A 22524-nucleotide genomic window follows, 5' to 3' on the forward strand; every position below is an offset into this window, starting at 1 on the left:
GGGACGGCCAATTACTCCGTAATTGGGACATTTCATTCGATTTGGCTACGTGTTATTCTTATAGGTAAGTACCTAGTACAGGTCATATTTTTTCCTTTAGTTTCTTCTTTGTACATAAGTAATCTTCTAAGGTTTAAACACAAAAATTGCTATTTTTTAGTTTATAAATTGTGATATTTTTCATATCATCGATCTTACTTAAGTAACGATATTTAATAATAAGAACGCTAGTGTATTGTTCATCTAAGATCTTAACAGTTGGTTCTCTATTACCTGCCTTGACTCGATCGATGACTATCCGTGTAATCGTAGTACATCAGCGTTTCTGTATACCGCACGATCGCCAAATTAAGTCCCATTCAGCTAACTTTCTTTCAGGATTTTAAGGAAGCCGCGTCTACACGCACGTCACGTGTCCCGGATCTGTGGAGATTCCTCCAAGAATGATTTATTAGGTTACAAGATTTACTTATAAATCTACTTCTTCTTGTACATCACATTTTGATGGTGTTTCGAAAGTTCTTTGTCTCTATCGAAGTTATATTTGGGTAAGTATGCATTTCTTTGTTTCGTCGCGAAGCTTTAATTGACCTTCAGTTAAAATTAATCATTTAAAAATAAGAGAAAGGCATTCAAATCGGTCAGCACTTTTCTACTTTGCACCATCAGATAGGTAAATAAACGTCAAACTGTCTGTTGGGGGTTAATAATAAAACGGATTATAGCAAATCGCAGCATATGCGAGTAATGCGGCGAGGACATGTGCAATAAAAAGCCCATCCCGAACAATAACCCTCACTTCCTCGAGAGGTCACAGTTGTGGGCCTAATGCACCGCCGGCGTTCGCGGGTTGACACCGCACTGACATTTGCACCGAAGGGTTAACACGCTTCCTGCAACCCGTTACTTTGCCATAAAAAGTGTTTGTGCAGCAGAGGGTTATGATATGAAATGTGTCTATGTGGTTATCTAAACAAAGGGCAAAGGGCAACAGGATCGCGCCCGCCCCCCGCTGGGATGCGATTTTTTGGCAAAAGGGGTAAATTGTGCAGTTATAGTGATGTCTCTATCATAAAATTCATAAATGTAAGGAATAGCGTTCTATAAATCCGTAATAATAATTAATGTCCACAAATATATTAAATTAGATTTAGGGTGAAAATTTTATGTCTGTGTCCAATTTTAGTTTCCAATAAATGCGAAAATTTAAGCCATTTCCATGAATTGATATTGAAACGGATATTAAAACCATATTATTAAACCACTTCATATTTAATTATTTAAATATCTCGTGAACAGTGGATTAACTATTACGGAATTAAATCGCCCGCACTTGTCTCCCTATCACATCGCGCCCCTTTTACAATTTAAAGCGTTTACCGACTTACCCCATATTGTGTCAAGCATAAGGTTGATAGTTATCAAAAAGTTTGGTAAATTACACCGCGGTTTTTGACAAGTGGCACTCGGGAACAATCGAAACATTCGCGCGATACCCTCTTGAAATATATTTTTTAACAAATGTCGCGGTAGATTATCGACACACAAAAAGATAGCGGTTTAATAGTTTGGCACGGAATATGGACACATATTGGGGTGCTTTAAAAACGCATCAGTAAATTAAATGTAATTGTTCGCTTGTTAGCTAGATAGGGGATATAGATTTTAATGTTTATTGCATTGGTTATGATTTTTATAAATAACTATTGAAATAGATTAAAAAATATTAGTATTTACTTAGCATGTAAGTAGTTACTTACACAATGTATTTAAGGTTTGTAGACACATATATATAACTCAAACGTACATTTGGAATGAAGCAAAGGTAGTTAGATGAGCACCTGAGTCTGAGGCTGCTAAACATTTGCATGTGAAACAGCAAACACTGTGAAATGGCACAATCATATTTGACGTTTGCCTACCTCAGCGGGGCGTATAGTGCCACAATCTTATCTGTTCCGGTGGCGACATCGCTGTGATCGAATCCAGTGTTGCTTTCGATTAAATTTTACCTATTTCTGGTTTAAACGACAATGCATTTCTGCTATTAGGTACCTATTGCAATTAGGTACATTCATAAGTATAGTACTATAGATAAATCAAAGTATAGGGTCGATAGTAAATGAAAGTGGATATATCAAACGACATTTGTTTCAGTGTAGTTCTGATTATGTTCTGCTTCTGATATAGGAGATTAAATCTAGATTATATGTGGGTCGTGGGAATAACGAGATAGATAGACTTAAAAAAAACAATTGATTAAGTATTATTATTATTTTTGAACACTTTATTTTACATTTTCTAAAGTAACAAGAAACAAGAGCATACAATTAAAATAAATTCAGACATTGTGCAAAGGCTAATACATCATCATCATCATCATCTTGACCCATCACGTCCCCACTGTTGGGGCACGGGTCTCCTTCCAAAGGCTAATTGCCAAAAAGCAATTTCTATCAGCCAACTCTTGATTGGTTGGGAAAACAATGACATGTCATAAATCATCATTATTTCGTCTAAAATCGCTGCAAGTGCGCGAAATTCTTCTTGGTATACTGCCTAAGATTTAAAGTATCATGTCATGTCATCACACCTGCAATCAAAGAAAAATAAAGATTATATACTTTTCATCACGACTCATCCCGTCCCCACTGCTGGGGCACGGGCCTCTCTGGAAAATATTACATAAAATTACATGGAGTATATGGGTAAAATTATTCGTCATATTTGGCAACACTAACCTGTAGCCGCTGCAACTCGTTCTTCCAATTTTTCAAACGGAATTAAAGGCGCCTGAATACGTTATTCTTCCTGCATAAAAGCCAATAAATATAGTACTACTTTTCTTGCATTACATTACAGCGCTTTTGGCAGTATTTCACCCAGAAAATCACAAAACAAATTAAATAACAACAATTGAAATTGACAACTCAAATAACGCACAGAGTATGAAATGACGTTTGACAATGACGTTTCGTTAGTTGCACATTTTGACCACCGGAACAGATAAGATTGTGGCACTATACGGCTCGTGTTTACGTTCGTTAGATTAGGTTACAGAACATGATTCAAGATTCAAAACGGTTTATTCAAAGTAACATTGCAAGAAACAATAAATTGTTTACCACTACTATTTCGGAACAGGTCGGTCTATCAAGCGAAGAAATATAAAATTATATATTACATATTCGCCACATTCTAGAATTAATACAATCTAATATTTATCTAACTTATTATTTGCCCATAAAAAGAAGCGCGCTAATTCGTGCATTGTCCTCTGAACGTGATAAGCAAATATCATAAACGTAACAAAAGAAAAAAAATATGTGGCCGAATGGTCCAGTGACGCGACATAAGGTGTGAATGTTCCCAATTTGGTGGGCATTCAGTAACACGCATAAAACACCATGTCTGACCGCCGCGACCCCGCCCGTCCCCCCGTCTATGCTCACTTGACCCTACTCTATGCATAAATTATGCACAATCATCTGCCAATATCGGCCTAGTCGAGCGTAGGGATCAGTGGCGACCGTAAGATCAATGCGGGTACAATTCCTTCTACCTACTTCCAATAATTATTTTCAGCATCCTGTACTCACCTAAATTGTTTTACCTTCTAACAGAACTTAGATAAGTCTACATCGAAAAAACGTTTACTTAAGTAAAATTTTATATTTTAGGGTACTTTATTACCATGTGAGGTTTTTATCTAAGTAATTAATTAATTTTATTCGTATAGGTAAATATTAATTCTCAGTCTTGCGAGCCTGAAAACAGAAAAAGCGGACGTTTATATTTAACAATACATCCTCAACTTGTGTACATTTCCTAGGTTTTATTGTTGTATTTTTTACATAAAACGTGGGCCGACTATTCATTTCTCCGGTGGCTTGTTTCATGCCCGCACACAAATGCCAACTCTTATTTATTTATTTTTCCGAAAGAGACACAAAGGTAACCCAAATAGAATACGTGGAATGAATCAATGTTAGTACTTAGTTCTAATGCCACACATCGCTTCGTATCGCACTTACAATCTAATGTTTACCCTAAATTCACATTAATCTCCAAAAACCCAACACACAAATTCGCTTGCATAAATAAAGAGCATTAGATGAGCCCCCGAATAAGGGATGCGAGCTTTTTATCAACCATCGACGAGCATTAGAAAACATTAGTTTTTTTTATGTCTAATTCATGCAACGATACCATCTAAATTTCTAACAAAATTCAGGTGTAGCCGCATCCAAATTAAATTGGGGTGTCATGGGGTAACTGTAACAATCAATGCTGTATGTTAACGTATTTATTTATATAAAAGATATTAGGTATTATGGTTATCAGTCGAAATATATGTATTTCAAGCTTGCCTTAATTTGATTTGGTAAGTACTTAATTAGGTTAATACGGTACTTAGTCAAATAAATCACAGTTTGCTGGTACAAAACGGGAATCGTAAGATAGCATCGAATTCGTTATTTGTCAGGTTTAAAATGTAATTAAAACGAAGATTGCCAACCAACCGCGTCGCTCTTCATTGCAAAATAATGAGGACGCCGTATTTAATAATTAAATACCATCTGTTGTACTAAGAATCTTGTTTTATTATACAATAGGTACTTTATCTATTTTTTTGAAGCATATTCTTAAGGATGTTAGATGTTAAGCAAACAAAAATAAATTTCATTTCATTTCATGAAAATACAGTAGGTACCTACATATTTTAATTTGATTTGTTATTTAATTTTATGAAAATACAGTAAGTAGGTATATACCGAAGTCAGCGTTTACTTATTAAGTATTTATAATCATTATTATTATAAGGTGTAAGTAGAGTTTTTTATTTGAATTTTAAAAGTCACCTTCTCGTCTAAAGTCACTTTTCCAACACCCTGTAAGTTTTATTATTTCTATCAAGACGCCTATCCTCTGACAGGCCTGACTTGGGCTGACATCCAGTCACACCGCTGTGTCTCCGTATCATACCCAGGCAGGACAAAGGAATATACTTACTGCCGGTTACATAGTTCTTATGTCGTGAGCCGTAAGATGTAAATTCCGAACACAAGGGTACACTTTCAGTGTGTCTTGCACTATAAGTACTCGTATGTGAAATTGTGAAGGGAACGTGATTCCTATAGTATACCTTTATCAACCTGTACTACATAATAATTCAGGCCAGCTACTGATTGTTCGTATGTAAGTATATTGGAAAACGTTATTAAATTCACAACATCAAACGCAGCTTCAGAAATTACATAGGTTAATCAATTAAGTAGCACATCAAATAACGACGGAGGTTCGTTTAACTCAAACAAAGGAACATCTTACAATGATTCGAGCAGAATTTAATACAACTTAATTAAACGCCAGATAAAAGAACAATATAAATACTTAAGAAAATATAAAATGAATGTTGGTTAAATTTTAATATAAGTGGAATGGTTTATTAATACAACAGTCCGTTTTACCGATCCATGTTTGATCCATGATCCATTATGATCCATGTTTGATCCATGATCCATTATGTTTTAAAATATCCTAATACCTACACGTTCGGTTATATCATATCAGAATAGTGGACGTTTTTAGTAGAACACATTATGCCGTAGTTGACCCCACTTGACATTAGAGCGGCCAGCTCAGCCGGCAGAGGAGTCACCGATAAGATCGAAGGATTTCGGTTAATCTGTTTGTTTGTCAGCAACTTTAGATTGAGTTTCGGAGAAACACTTTATTATAGGATCGTGCTTGTCTTTCGCACGTCGTACTGACCACGACAAGAAACTTATTTTTATCCAGTGACCTATAGTATACTTGCATATGTATAAAGTTTAAACCAAGAAACCTTTCCTAGCACTAAAATTACTAGCAATTCCGGTAAGTTGCCTCGGTAATGCCCGATAAGTTCCAAATTACACAGAGCAATGCCCGGCGGGGCCGTTACCTCGCACACTGCAGTTTCAGTTTCAGGAACACGCCCACGACAAAGTTTCCCGTAAAACTTCGCAACCTAGTGGACACAGGTCGGGTCACACCTTTTTGTTCAATTATAACTTTATCGCTTCTCACAAGGAGTAAGTGGTACTCTCGCTGAGTGTTATTTCTACGAGAGGCTGCTAAACTTTCGTGGGCTGTTACGGTCCATTGTAGGTAGATATATAAACGTACCTTCACCTTACGTGACTTCATGAATAGATCGGACAACTAAAAGTAAAACACCGCCTATGTTATTGCTTTTATCGTTGATCAAAAAGGATGGTGGCAGGGGTCTTATTTTCATTCTCTCCTTATTTGAGCGTCGTCGTCGTATGCCGGTCGCGTGAACCCGAGGGGGGCTATTCCCGCGGGTCCTACGTGGCTCATAATCTAATAATACGTACCAGGAGATGTCGGGATAGGCCCCTACTGGACCGCACATACTGTCCATTCGAGCTGTCGGTTCGACACGCGCTATTTTTACTACAACATAGACTTACCGACTTGTTTGTTTTTTTCATGAAACGCTTCCCAGTCTTCGCACGTTTTGTTACAAATTGTTTTCTAATTCCACTGATTACAGTTTCCGTTGTTCTATTTTCTCATCTAGGATTACGGCTGAACGCTGTTGAAGCTCACTGAAGGCTGTAGACTTGAGAAAACAATCAAAACTTTTTATTGTGTATCACGTAAAACACGGTGTACCTACATTTTATCACTGCCGCGTATCATAATTTCATAATTATATCTTCAACACAACACATAATTATAACTTTAATGATCGGTAGTTTGGACGAAAATATTAATAAATATAGTGTCCAAACTAGCGATCGTGATAAATAAAACCAGCAAAGGAGAGTCTAGATTGTAAAGAGCAACATACTAAGATAATTAATACCCTCACGAGAGTCACGAGCAATAAAAAGTTCCACTTGCAAAATGTCGACACGACACCAAATGATTCCAAGTATTTAAAACATTTAATTTAGAATTTTATCAAAATATCCTGGAAATATCATGACGCTCTTAAATTACTTCAATATTCCAGACGGCTTTTAGGAGTCATTTGGTGCTATTATCACTGGAACTTTTTCAATGCTCTTGAATGTATAATAGCTGTACCTCCAGAAGCGATCTCTTCCTACCCATCTTCCCACCAGTTTCTCAGCCCACCATAACCAACCTCCCTTCTCTCCCCCAGAGTGAGCGTCCCTGGCTACGCGGGCAGCCTGTCAGCGTCTCTGCCGGCGGGCGGCGGCGCGGCGTGGGAGCGGCTGGGCGCGGAGCTGGTGCTGTCGGGGCTGGTCTCCGCCACGTACTTCGCCGCCATGGAGAGGAGATGGAGCGGGGCGGCCCCCGCGCTGCTGGGGGCGGCTTATTGCGCTGCTAGCTTTGTTTCGGTGAGTTATACGTTGTAAAGTCTAATGGGAAGGAAAATAAACTTTATACTGTTCATGTTCGTTCCCTGAGGAACTGAGGTTGCAGACTTGAAATCAAATGGAAATTTTGTAGCTTAATAACCGGTTCTAAATAATCGGTCGATGGTTATCAGCGTTATCACATTGTAGCTCTACATGTTGTTTATTTATTTATTGTAATTGTAACTTGAAAGAATATAAAGAAGAGTATATTACGGAGCTATATTATCTATTTACTTCCTTACAATTACAACTCGCGACATTTTGTTCAGAGTTAACTGACCCAATTCTTCACAAAGAAATATATTTTACTTAGGTACTTGAATACATGCAAGATTCAAGCAAACGATGCAGCCCAGCAACCGCTCAGAAACCAATAACTCCTTAAAATATTATATTCAGTTCAATAACAAACGGAAGTTGGAAAAACATCCTCCTACCCCGACCCCCCGCGCCCCCCGCACTCGCCACTCAAAGGACTCTTATTAATTCCTGTTTGGCACAGTCTTGAAGCATTATTAATTTCAGCTTCGTAGTTTTTGAAATATTGATTCGCAGGCGGTACTAATTCTTTATTCTCTTTACGTCTCCATAGTATAAATTTCCCTCCAACTTTCTGTGTGCGCAGCCAACTAATGCTGTTGGTAAACAAGAAAGCTGCTGAACTGCTAGCTCTCGAACTTTTAATTGCAATGAGTTTCTGATTATACTTACACCAACATGATCGATAGGAACTTCTGAATAATTTGATTATTTACCCTATAATTTCATCAAGTCTACAGTCTACCCTACCATATCTATAGTTCAAGTTGGTATGTATACCTATCTAACAGCTTGTTTATACACACTAGCTGTTGCTCACAAGCTGACAACCTTTTCCCGTGTTAATTTCGAGATAAAAAGTTGACTATATGTTTTAATCCAGCTTCCATTTTATCAAAATAGGTAAGCCGTGAAAGAGTAACTAACAATAACAAACATACTGAAAACTTTTGCCATTATAATATTAGTAGCGCATGCTCTACCTAGAACAACAACAATTTAACGTCGCCCACTAATATCTTAACAACCGACACAAGACACTATCCAATAACGTAAGTGCAGCTCCATCAAGTGGGTTATCGATATGATCAAGTGTGGATATCGTAAAGGCGAAGTTTAATGCAATTTGCGAGCTTGTAGCACCTGCCTGAACCAGAAAGTCCAGCACAGGGCTCAAGACACGCCAAACCGCGACAAAAAATTTGCGTCTCGTTCACTTACTCGCGGCTTAAAGAGCGATTGCGACGAAAACTTTTGTCACGACTTGACGTGCGCGTCCTGCGCTCCGTGCTAGGCCTACTGGTAATCCCACTAGTCCAGTGTGTCATTTATGTATCATGTATCATGCTAGTGTATAGCACTGCTGTGCAAGATAAGGTGCAATAAGCCGCACTAGCTACGTTACTCGGGGGGCTTGCGGGTAATCTAGGTGATACTGAATTTATGGTCAGATGCACTTTCCATTCTTCTGAGTAATAAAATCACTGAATACTCTTGGGCTTGTGGTTGCGTTGTAAATTTATTAGCCTTTTCTTTTGTGTATAGGTATGGTACTGAAGGAATTGTATAGTTCTATACCGTATATCCTTTGTAAGCAATGTAATGTAGATAAGGACGTAAGTTAATATTCGAACTTTTTGATAACCAACTGATAAGTGATATTTTTTTTAAATTACTTAGTACGGTGGCCTGCGCCTAAAAGTATACAGGCGGAGTTTTTAAAATAGCTCCCTGATGATGAAGGGACCAGCTACATCTGTTATAAATCCGGGGACGTGTTGTGTGTGATGTGTGTAGCAGTGGTCTTTATGTGGATGTGCTTGAGCAGCATGTGAGCTAGAGATCGCTATTTTAAAAACTCCGCCTGTATACTTTTAGGCGCAGGCCACCGTACATACATTTTAATATTGCCTGATAGAACGTTCGACATCATACCGTAGTGTAACTGTACATTATGTAGTTATAGGTATATGTACGACTATATGGACTATACCTAGGTACATATCTTCCTATATCCCGTCCCCATCATAAAACGACACTAGCGGGAGTAATAAAACATAAATTTCAGGGACACAGCACGAAAAATCTCTCGAAAATTCCACATTTTTCATAAAAGCTAATAAAGCCCTAGTGAGCTAAAATGGCTAATACGGACTTCAACACCTTTCGTAACGTGGAGTGCACACGAAAAAAAAACAAAGAATATTTTTCACTCTAAAAAGAAAAAGCGGAGAATTTTGCGACGCTCCCATACTTTTTTTTTACGATTTCATTATATGGAAAGTAGCGAAGGTCGGTTGCGTTATATGAGTAACTATAAGTATAGGTAGGTAGGTACCTCTGTACACACACACAGTATGGGTCGCAAAGTCTCATAAAAGTTGGGAGCCCGGACGAAAACAAAGGAGACAGTGTAATTTTATTATGGGTTTTATTTAGCTAAATAGTTATTACCGAGCCACTGTTTTACATAAAGGCGGTATGAATTTTGGTATAATATTTGTCATAGAGCGTATAATGCATTAGGCTTTTCCTTTTGCGTTTCTAAGTAGTTTTTCTACTTAATCGACGAATAAATAGGCACGAATACCTTAAATTTAGTCACATTTCTGTGATCCACCATTCAGTTAGCCACAAACAAACGCACTTCCTACCTGGAAAAGATACGGAGCAGTTACACGATTATTTTAGTTCAAGATGTACATTAGGTACTCAAGATCTACATTTCTACATTACATCACTCGACGGCAAGTGTCTCACATACCCTCCACTGTACCTACCGACAAACAAATAGGTAGTTCCAAACATGTCTGCGTATTGAATGGGGCCGAGTCCTCGGATCCTCCGCATTGTGCGCCGGCAGGACGCACTACCTGCCTTTTGTGTGTTCTGCTGAATGCAGACAAGAGACGGGGGCAGATGGCCGGAGTCTCGGCTACGACGGAACGAATGTCGAATAGCCCATGTGATTGAAACCAGTGCTTTATGTTGTAGTTACACCGAGTAGGTACCTACGGCAGCGGCATAGATAAATAGGTAGTAAAATATGTGGCTTAAAGGAGAGTTTAGATTTTTGGCGTCCACGAAAGGAGTCCCCGAGTCTCCGATGGAGATATCAACTGCTCGGATGCACCTTGGACAGTCAGCATTCACCACCGGTGTAGTTATACCGTACCGATACGCTAAGAAGAATATTTATTTTATCGATTAATCGAAAATATTCTCTATTGGATTCATAGGTACAGTATTGTGCAAATTAATGTGAACACGAGTAAAAATTTGAAAAAAAATACATTTATTAGTTCTAAAATAAAAAAAACAGAGATATATTAATACAATTTAAGTTATTTTAATAGAAAATTTGTCCTCCCTGGCTTTTATAGGAAGACACATTTTCTATTAAAACAACTTAATTTTTATTCTAGAACTAATAAATGTATTTTTTTTCAAATTTTCACTTGTGTTCACATTAATTTGCACAATACTGTACAATAGGTACCGTTTGGGTTGACTTTTTTCTGATTTCGACACCTATGTAAGTAGGTGTACCATAAAATTGTGCGCCGGCTACGTTTTCCAATTTCACTAAGGCATCGTAGGAATTCCGTTTCAGCTCCGGGGGAATGTAGATAAATAATACTAAAGTGTCTGCATGAAATAGCAATTTTTGCAAGGTAAAAGGAAATTACAGAGCGATAGTTTTCGCTCTAAGATTCTCTATAAGTATCTTTAATCGATTTTATAATGATTTTTGGATTGTAATTGTGTTAATTAGTAATTCACGATTTTTAATGATTGTTGGATTTAGTTATAAGTAGTTATATTGCACAATATCGGAAGAGACTAGTACCCACAACACAGGGTATCCTAGTGTGGGGCTAGTGATATTTTTTGAATAACTTATCCTGTATACTTGAATAAATATTTCATTTCATTTCAAATTTCAAATATGTTTCAAAACATTAAAACCCGTATTTATTTAAAAATGATAGGATATTATGATGATGCAACCATATCAAAATACGTGTGATTTTTGTGTTGATTACGTGGAAGCATCTCATTTGTATGCTGATTTATTTATTCAATTTGAAATAATGTTTCCGGACTGAAAACAACAAGGAATAAAGAGAGAAATGGTCTCAACCTTAGTGTAGCAGGTCAACAGGGTATTTCGTTACTGTTTGTAATCAATTAAAAGTAATCTCCATTTCATGGACACTTATTGGAGGCAAGGCACTCGTAAAATAAAACTCCCGTCTTAAAAATATTCTGCAAAAATGTTGCTTAATTTTGTTTGCTCTACAAAAGACATAAACTGGCAAGGTTGTAAAAAGCTCTTTTACCATCATCGTCTTGAGAATTTATTTAGCAACATTTACATAGTCTACATAATTTATAGACTTTATAGTGTCTGACCTGAGTGACTGATTTTGCCTAGGTTCGTAAAAGTCTTGGAATAAGTACTTGATAAAACGTTTATAGTTATATTTTTTTTAGCCCAGGCTTATAATAGATGATAACTTGAAGACGGACATCTTTCACAGTTATTTCTGTGCAACGCAACACCCGTACTATCCGAGGAATGAAAAAAAATACATCTGCCAACTAGAACCACGTCTTGTACGCCGGCAGGTGTTGAGAAAAAACAAACAAAAAGTTACTGTATCTTGTTCAAGTTTAGCTTGATATTGCCATGGCCTGCGAGTGTTCAGATCGAACATATGTTCGTTATTTTTATTTAATAGATAACTTTGATTCATGTGGTTGTTTTTTGTTGGTCTGATTCATGTCGTTAAGAAAAAAAACTACTTATAGAATTTTAAAATAGTAGTATGAAAGTACCTATCTATAAAAATTGGCATCTAAATATTCGTACTTAGGTAGGTAGTAGGTAATCTTTATTTTACTATTTATTACCAAGGTAGGTAGTTACAAGAAACATAAGGTATTCAGGATTTTCAGGACTCCTGAATACAGAAATTCTCATTATGCAGCAATCCTACCTAGAGTCTACGAACCGAATGCTTTTCCAATATTCTCATTTCAATTGTCTGTAGAAAGCGCAAGTTTGTATTCTACTAAACGCGGGCATATAATTGCATCGAATTCTTTCGATTGAATGGACGCAGCTTTTTGTATCGAACCGGGCTCTTCCACGCGAATTGTGTACGAAGTTCTATGAACGAACCAGCGGGTGGTAAACACTTCTAATCAGGGGCGTATTTACCCTAGGGCTAAAAGGGCTACAGCCCGGGGCGGAAGGCGCCGAAGGGCGGCCCAGGGGCGGCCGGCAGGCCGCCCTTGGGCTTTAGGTTAGAGGAGTAAAAAAGTACAGAACAATATTTTAGGACGTAAGCCTAGAACGGCCCTGAGCCATCTTTCCAAATGTTGATTTCATGTCTTAAGAAATATGATTTAAATTATGAAAGCCACCTTCGTTCTTTTCTGAACCGGTCGGTGAATAGTCTATTTTTTTAGAGTAAATGCTCCATAGTCAGGGGGGCGGTACCTACCACAGTCGCATAGGTTGGTACCAACGGTATAGTCCCACTTGCAAAGATTGTCCTTGCATCAGCCTACCTCTGCTCGCAACCGATTTAGTGTATTTGAAATGTGCCAGGGGAGACTGATACCGGGAGCACGTTTTTCCTCAAGAGGTAGGAAAGGATCCTGAGGCTTCTTTTCTTCCCAGTGCCTTAGCCTTGCGTTTTGTGGGTTTTCATCCGTTAAGGACACCTCACTATTTAGGAACGCTTTGCGGCTCTTAAGGCGGGAAGGTGCGGCAGTATGTGAGTAAAGTGTATGTCTGGAGTCGCATTCTTGTTTGCCCTTCTCAAAAGAACATGCCACTTTTCGCCGTATGCTAGGGGGTGCTATCCCAGCCAGAGAGTAGACTTTGTAGAGCGGTGTCGGTTTGAGGCATCCCGTTACTATACGAATTGTGTCGTTAAGAGCAAAATCTACTTCTCTAGCATGCGCGGACCTTGCCTATATCATCATCAGCCAATAACCATCCAAGGAGCGCCACAACACTCTGCGCTCGGCCTTCCTCATCCAACCAATACCGGCTCTACCCCCCTAAGGTCGTCAGTCCAGCGGGCAGGGGGGCGTCCCACGCTGCGTTTGCCTCGTTCGTGGTCTCCACTCGAGAACTCGTCTACCCCAACGGTTATCGGTTCTTCCGCAGATATGACCAGCCCGCTGCCACTTCAGCTTGCTTATTTTGACAGCTTTTGTTAACCTTAGTCCTCTGACAGATAACCTCATTTCTGATATGATCCAGCAGAGAAACCCCAAGCATAGCTGTCTCCATAGCAAGCTGAGCGACTTTAAATCGGTAGACCAGTCCTGCCGTCGTGTCCACGTCTCTGCACCATACGTCATCACTGGCAGGACGCACTGGTTGAAGACTTTTGTCTTCTGGCTCTGAGAAATGGAAATCTTACCCATATAGGGCAGGCAAATTCGGCTGAGAAGCAGAGTGCTAAGCTACTTATTCGTAGAACTTGCGGAGAGGCGCCCCAGTTGGTAGACGTAAGCCGTCGCAGAAGGTTGTTTCGAGAGCTTTTCTTCTTGGTGTTTTGGCAGTGGGTTTTGTACGTGAGAGATCTATCCAGGGTCACTTTGAGGTATTTTAGTATTAAAGCCGGCCTCTTCTTTTCTGAACGGGTGCCGGTGGAATAATCATATTTTTTTCCGCCTCTGTATTTTTTTAAGGAAATCTAAAGAAAAAAAAATTGCCTCACTCAGTTGTCAAAGTTTATTTCTAAACGTTCTAAAATGTTCTCGTCTATCCAGAAAAATCTTTTTTTTGAAGATATCATTATCTATGCAAATGTATCACCACAATGTTCTTATACATAAATATTATGTAGGTCGGTAGGTACTAGATACTATACACATACTAGACTGCTCTTTTTGTTTTTAACCGACTTCGAAAAAGGGAGAAAAAACAAGGTAAAGGGGTAAAATAGGGGTATAAATTTCCATTTTGGGCACTTATCAACCGATTTTAATGAAATTTAGAACGTAAATATAGTTCTTATAACAAAAAAATATGATGGTGACCTTGAGCTGATCTGATGATGGAAACGGACGGCAGTCAAGGGAACTCCTCAACGGTATATAGCAACTACCTCGTGTTTAGGCTTAAATGATTCGTATTGAGAAGTAGGACTTATTGGTATCATTTGCATCTTACTTTTGATTGATAATTATTGCAAATAAACGAAAAATAATAAAATAAAAGAATAATTTAAAAAAATAAGAAACCGACTTCAAAAAACCACCAAAAAGTAAGAAATAATTTAAGGTTAAGGGCCCGTACAGGGTGACGTGCCGCGCCAATTTTGGGTTTTCAATGCTCTTCACACAGCACACGCAGTGACACGCACACATGTAAGTTTGCACAGTGGGTCGATAAACTTTTACTCGCCAACTTTATTGACAATTATGTTCAAGTACATTTTGGGTGATTTTAGGGTAAGTAAGTATAATTCTTACTTACACTGGTAGGCACCAGGGAAGAGTAGAAATTAATAGGGGTGCCACTTTACTCTATACTCGGAACCCGATTAGCTTTCTCAAACAAATGTGGTATTTACTTCTAGAAAGGTAACTACAAGTATTAAAGTGTAGATAATAAGTTTCGGGCATTCTACAGCCAACTGAACCCTGACGACAAAGCAAAGTAAATACATAGTGTCGCAAAAGCCAAAAGGGGATGACTCAAGGGGTCATTCTGAACAACTTTTGTTCTACGAGATTTGCAAATTCGCGAAAAAAAATATTCGTTTTCCATGGTAAAAAGTCACATGTCCAACAAAATTAATTTCCAAAACTCGTAGAGCAAAAGTTCAGAATGACCCCCTGTCTTACTCCTTTTTACCGGACTGCCGAAAGAGGAGGGTAATGTTTTTTTAAAGGTGTCTGTCTGTTTCTTTGTTCCCTCCTGTAGCCTAAACGGCTTGATAGATTTTGATGTATGAGGTATTGTTAGAAGCGTATTGATGGCGCGATGGTTATAGGCTATGTGACGTTCCATTAAAATGAACATAGCGCCCTCTAGAGGACATAACGTGATGATCGAAAAAATAATAATTCAACTTTGCCGTGTAAGGTATCAAATGAAAGGGCTTGATTTTCACATTATAAAAATATGCATGTTGAAGGTATTTAAATAACAACACCAAAATTATTGAAATAAAAAATGATCATGAACTACTGACGTAAAATTTCATAAAATAAAAACAACTAAAAAGTTACAAATAAAAAAATACAATTATAAACAAACGAAAAACCCGACTGTACGCTAAAAACATGAAAACAAGTCCCAATGTTAATGGAAAGTATCGCAGGCGGGGACCAACTTGACCGCCACTCAAGGCCGTTTTCTAAGTAACATTCAGCTAAATGGTGAACCCTCTGCTGGTCCCCGCCTACGATACTTTCCATTAACATTGGGACTTGTTTTCATATTTTTAGCGTGCAGTCGGGTTTTTTGTTTGTTTATAATTTGTTTAGTACTATATACCGCTTTTTCAATACCTGTAAGTACATTTTTTGGTAGCAGCATAATATTTTTACTTAATTTTAGGGTTTCGAACGTCAAAAGAAAAAAAGCAACCGTTATAGGATCTCTTTGTTGTCCGTCTGTCACCGCCCTTTTTCTCAGAAACGGGTAAAGATATCAAGCTGATATTTCGCATAGATGGGGAGTAACCCAAAAAAAAATATTATGGTACTCCCTGTCCCACACAAGTAAATTGGGGCTTATATTTTTTCCAGTTATTTTGATGTGTATCCTTTTTTTTCTTTGATGTTTTGTATAAGTATGTGTTTGTTTTCTTTAAATCTGTATTTTTTTTTGTTGTTGCTGTCTATGTGTCGAATAAATGTATCTTTATCTTCAAATCACGCCATCTATCGTTTGTTTTTTTTGTGGCTACTGTCTATAGAAGAAATTCCGTCATTGACAATTTTACGTAACGAATTTATTTTATTTTTATTTTTACATTTTCGTGGAGAACCAACAGCATTTTGTTAATAAATAATTATTACTTATGAACACATAACAACTTGATGCCATTAACAGAATGAACTTAGTAAACCCAGTAAACCTAACACATCCAGAGGAAAAATAAAATCTCTTTCTCTCTCTCTGAAAAACATACTTAATAGCCCAAACTCGATGCTTTTAGCTATTAACATCTTTGAAATAAAATTGAGCCACCACCGTGTTACTGCCCTCATCAGATCCTCACGAGACCATACCTCAACCAGCACCAAGAGACTGTATTTTTGATCCCTTACCTAATGTTCGTGCGTATTGTAATCACTTAGATCCATTCGCTATATTCCTGCTCCTCATCAGACCTTTACGAGACTGTAATGTCACGAGAATATTGCACACTATCTAATTTAATTTAATGTATTGAATATACTGGAAGAATTATGCTTCCTCAATTTCAAATCAAATTATGTTGGTGTCATAAAAGTTGAAAAAGTGCAATGACAACCAATGTGCAGTGATTTTGTATCTGTACACGATAAGATCGCGAGCTGTCAGTGCTGCCTAAACCGACGTGACCCTTCTTTGGAGGCCAGCGGCCAACTGAGTCAAACGTCACCTGTGTTTATGATTTTATAACACAGAAAACCGCCATAGATATTTGTATGAAGATTTGAGGGAAAAAAATTGCTTAAGTTTGGGATTAATTTACACAAAATAAGTGTGTGTTTATTAAAAAACAAGGTATTTAGCGCCTAGTCCAAGCCTTTAACTTTATAATATGATAAAAATCATATGGAAATTCTTTATGATTACGACACAGTTGTTACAATACGTGAGGGTCATTTACTGGTTTTTCGTCATATTCTGAATTTAATTTACAGTTATCCATAAGCTTTTACTTAAATTCGAATGATTCAGCACCTAGCTAAACTCTTCGACTACCGGTGTGATTTTTTTCAAGGCTGTAGAGCATCATTTACTACATAATTCTATGACAATGCCAACCCTCGATTGCCTATTGCCGACCCTTAAGACCATTCCTAGGTGACAGTACCTGCTTAGGTATATTTGTACTATCACCTAGGATTGGTCTAAACCTTAAATTATTTCTTACTTTTTGGTGGTTTTTTGAAGTCGGTTTTTTATTTTTCTTTCATTCCTTGATGGGGCGGAAAACTACAGGAGCCCAGGGCGCGCAATCTTTAAATACGCCCCTGCTAATCAATCGTTTTGCAACGAAATATGGTAGCTTTTCCTTTAAATACGCCCTTGCTCCCTTTGCAAAGTGCACACAATACTGAAGAATTCTCGGGACCATTTGAGTTTTGTATAAGCATTTGCGTATATCGTATCCTACATGTATACTTGCCGAAATCGGCAATTGTAAGGTAAAGATTGATGGTGATGCGGCGGGCGATAGCGACAGTATCATTTATTTAAAAGGAACGTAAATCGCGGTACGAATTTACTGAAATGTGCTACAATTTCCGCCCGATATAAATCCTATATTGAAGCGGGAAATTCAATGTTGTTCGATGAAACACCGGGCTGGTGGATGGTGATTTATTATGTATTATATTTTCAGGATATACGTACCTTCCAATATCCGTTTACTTACTTACATAAATAAGTATTTTGCACACAGTACGTAGAGTTCTTTGACCTCTTTCTGCCCATCAACATCATCATCATCAATGAAACAATCAATTAACCAAATCCAGATCACTTACCACCACCACCTTCCTCCACAGATGCCGTCACTCAACCCCGCGCGTACCCTCGGGCCGGCCTTCGTGCTGTCCAAGTGGGAGTCGCACTGGGTGTGCTGGGTGGGCGGGCTCGGCGGCGGCGCGGGCTGCGGGCTGCTGCACGAGTGGGCCTCGCGCCGCCCCGCGCCCGCGTCCCGCGCCTCCTCTCCGCGCGACCTCGACGACCTGGACAAGCCCGCCTTCCCCCACCACTACCGCCACGCGCCCACCTACTGCTCCGCGTCGGCCCCGCGACCAGACAACGCCGAGCCCCTGTACTCCGGCACCAAGTCGCTGTACTGTCGCTCGCCGCCGCCGGCCAGACACACGCTGCACAGGTCAGCCCAGGGAACCACGACCATATCGACATGCTCAATGTAATTATCCGGTGGAGGTTGTCTAGAAGTTCGTAGTTAGCTAGTTAGTGCTGTTGGGATTGAAACTACGTTGGAGTTAACGCTTAACGTAGTTTCAAACCTTTGTGTTGAGAAGTTGGTAATTTGCGTAGATTATAGTCGAATGAATCTAGTTTAGACTAACAAACATTTCTAAAACACTTTCTTGTCTAGACAAACTCTACAATCTGCTTAAATATTTACACTACATCTAAAAACCATTATCATGCCAATCTTCCGCTAGTCACTATGCCTCTCTGAAACTGTTTACCAAAACAAATCTTACAGCCAACTGTCGAATTTATAATTATATACAATCATAAGATACCCATCAGTAGCTAGAGCTAAACACCTAGGTATACCTACAATTTAAATGTGGCATGTGATGTGACTGATAAAAGTTTAATTAGGTATTTATAAAGTAAGTTATGTATTAATTTAATGTAATTTTATCTTAATCATTTATAATAAAATGTAATTTATTGCACGCTTTGAGAGTGGTAATACCACTTATTGTAATTTGCAAGCCTTACCAGGCAGAATATGTAGGAACCAAATTAATGTAAAACAACTAATATTGTAAACCCATATTCAGCAAATAAATATTTCTATTTCTATTTCTATTTCTATTCTACAACTGCCATAACAAAACATCATCCATCTACACCACACCACCAGCCGTAGTCGCTCATACAGCAGCCCTCTCCACACTTTTTTTTACATTACAACTCTAACCCGCCCTTCTCCCTTCAGGTCACAGTCAGTCTACAGCAAAGGCAGCTCAGCCGCCGGCGGGCCGCTAGTAGCTGCTCAGTCTCTGCTGCTACGAGCACCGACCATGACGCAGCACCCCGCGACGCAGCACCCGGGCATGACGCAGCACGCTATGACGCACAACCAGAACGCTCATAACGCGCAGCGAGAGCCCGCGTATGGGGTCACGCCGAATGGGGTCAGGCCTGGGCCTGCTGGTGAGTTGCAGCATTCGATTAATTATGTTCTTTGGTCATGATTGTCATGGACAAGGCAATGATAGATGATCTTAGGTATCCGTTAGTGGTTGATGAGTAAAACGGAAGAGTTTTGGAATGTTGATGTCCATCCTAAGTTAGAGTACTTAGGTCAAATTGACTACTGATTTCCAACTCTAGGAACACTAGCATAACTATATTACAAGAAAGGTCAATTCCTCTTTGATCCTCTAAATCAATTCACCGCTCTATGTAATTTATTTTATTTTTAATTTATTAAAATTAACCATATATGTTTTATTCCCCTAGGAGCGGCAGTGCAAGAGCGCCGAGACTCGCTATACGGCGCGACAGGCCCGAGACGAGGCCCGCTGGCCTCCGACGACAGCGCCTACGGAACCTACACCCGGAATTATCGAGCCCCAGAACATTACTAGCGACGACCCAAGCAGCACGATATCGCGCTGCTTTTCGACGTTTAAGGACTTATCCGTGTTCCGAGGATTAGTGAACGATTGTGATGTGGGACGTGAAGTGTTGTCGTGTATAGCGCCATAGATGGCGCTGTCATTTGGGGGAATTTTGTTTAATTTTTGGGTGAGATTGTGATTTGATTTATTCCCAACCCAAGTACCTAATTGAAATTGTTAAAAACTCACAACTCAGATTATGGTATAGTTAATAAAACACTTGGTTATGTTTAATACCGGTAGATGGCATTGTCAATACATCAGTAGAGTAACGTTTAAAAGAGGCTAAAAGGAGTTATTCGTAATTTTACCTAGAGTACCTTTAATTGGATACCTATCCGACTTTTGTGGACCAAACTCTTGTAATTATTGTGTTTTTATAAGATGAACATTTAGTATTTTTAGGCACGTGTATTAAGTATGTGTCGGCACATACCTACCCATTCTACGTGACCTACGTGTTACCTACGTAATTGAACGCTAAAGTTTGGTATGTTTTGTATATCAAAACATGAGTGCCATATTCATTTACTTAGCAATAAAAATATTTGCAAGTGAAATATTTTAAGAATATTTTTTTAAAATACCTTCTGTTAATTAGCAAACATGCGTTAAATTATCTTAGTGGTAAACATTTGGTCTGTAGTGTTTAATACTTAAATGGTGTAAATATCAAGTGTTAGCATTAGAACTATTACAGCTTATGGCCAAACTTTCTAACTATCAGTATTATAAGTTTACTAACAATAATTTTAACACTCAAAACAAATCTGATATGTAGTCAAATTTGTTATTTGGGGGTTAACTTTAAGGTAGTCAAAGGTTTAAAATGAGAAATTTCCACCATTGTTAAAAAGCTTTAAAAATATTTAAGTAGACAGTTATACAATGACTGGTAAATTTCCTTGAAAACCTAATGAATGTAGAATTTCACAACGAATAAATCTTTTTACTATAGGTAAGTAATAAAAACGTTATATATAATTCACAACAATACACTGAAATAATTAAATTCAATTAAATAAGGTACCTACATCATTTTTTACTTGATTATGTAAAAAAAACTGCAAAGTGTGTTGTGGTATTTATTTAAGTGCAAGGTAGAATATTTGTCACTCATATTATGTGAGAGCAGTGAGATCGTTACCTCTATTTAATTATAATATAATTAAATCTGTCTTTAAGTATCTATCCATCTACTTTTGTTAATATACGCTTCCATTATTTTTTAACTACTGTAGACTGAATTAAAATAAGTTTTGTTATAATTTATCATGTAGGGTTTCATATTTTTACATTGATTTAAAAGATGCGTAAATCGTATGTATCTCTGATTATTTACGGTGTCTAGGCTGAAGATGCATATGGGAATACACTATTTTTTTAATAAATTCAACCTTCTAGCTAGTTTGAATGCAAGTATAGGTTTAAACGTAGTTAGACTTTAATCTGAACGTTAAATATACTTATTCAAATATATAAAGTTAATAAAGCAATAGTAAGCTTATCTGCCCTTTTCATATCAACTTGTTAAATCAGCATTTTGTAAATATTATATTTCTCAAAAAGTTTTCAAATTAAAATGGATCAACTTAAAACTGTATTTTATTTGTTATCCTCCATTACGTATCGTTTTTATTTGATTTTAGCGGAAGCATAAGTTTTTAACTTAACAGTGGCGCCATCTATATCGGGCTTTAGTTACCGCTTATGTAGGCTACCAATAAAAATGCAGATGGTTAACTTGTGCAAGGGTGTATAAACAGGTGATTTTATACGTCGACTTCTGCAAATTTTATTGTCAGTGTAAACCCGCTTAAAAGTTAAAATTTCGTGATGTTTGGTATTGGTGGAAGAAGTGAGTAGGGTAAGTATTTAAAACAACTGGCTTTATAAATAAAAGAGGGTAATAGCGGCAACACACATGGTTTATTATGAAGCATATTCGTTTCACTAACACCTCATACATTCGTGCGTATCGCCTCAGCTTTTGTGTAAAATTGTAGCAAAGTGAAGCGCGCCTCTCACCCAACCTTATTGCTTACGACATAGAGTTCATTATTAAAAAACAAGTTTGTAGTGAAAAGCACGCGGTTGAGTCACTATGTGCGTACACGGTCCGTTTTAAGATGATAATAATAATTATTATTCTATTATAATTATAATATGTAGTAAAAGTATTCGCCGTCCAACTTGCATTCTGGTCATTATTATCAGTTGCATGCTACCTATGTAGACATCTTTCTCAATCATCTTGATTACAAACCTGTAACTGTAATAATAAGTACCTACATAATTTATTTAGCACATAAACAACTGATCATGGCAAGTCATTATTGATCAAGGTAATAAGAAAGATGCACGTAGATAGACCTCTCTCCGCTCCAACCAAAAATTTACTACAGTATAGCTAGATTAAAATTACTCAATAGGAATGAAATTCTAATAGTTTTTAAGCCTAAAAATACAGCAGTCATTGAGCAACGTG

The 22524-nt window shown here is 37.9% G+C and overlaps 1 protein-coding gene across 1 annotated transcript in view; it reads left to right on the top strand.

Moving 5' to 3' along the window:
- Positions 1-20551, top strand: part of LOC105383929 (neurogenic protein big brain) — a 51850-nt gene extending 31299 nt beyond the window's left edge. The window contains exons 3-6 of the mRNA XM_048633360.1: positions 7181-7379; positions 18204-18577; positions 19349-19566; positions 19876-20551. Coding sequence (XP_048489317.1) covers positions 7181-7379; positions 18204-18577; positions 19349-19566; positions 19876-20003 — 919 coding nt within the window. The 3' untranslated portion in view covers positions 20004-20551. The remainder of the gene's footprint in view (positions 1-7180; positions 7380-18203; positions 18578-19348; positions 19567-19875) is intronic.
- Positions 20552-22524: the final 1973 nt, after the last annotated feature.

The sequence above is a fragment of the Plutella xylostella genome, chromosome 5, assembly GCF_932276165.1.
Source record: "Plutella xylostella chromosome 5, ilPluXylo3.1, whole genome shotgun sequence".
In the NCBI taxonomy this organism is placed as follows: Eukaryota; Metazoa; Arthropoda; class Insecta; order Lepidoptera; family Plutellidae; genus Plutella; species Plutella xylostella.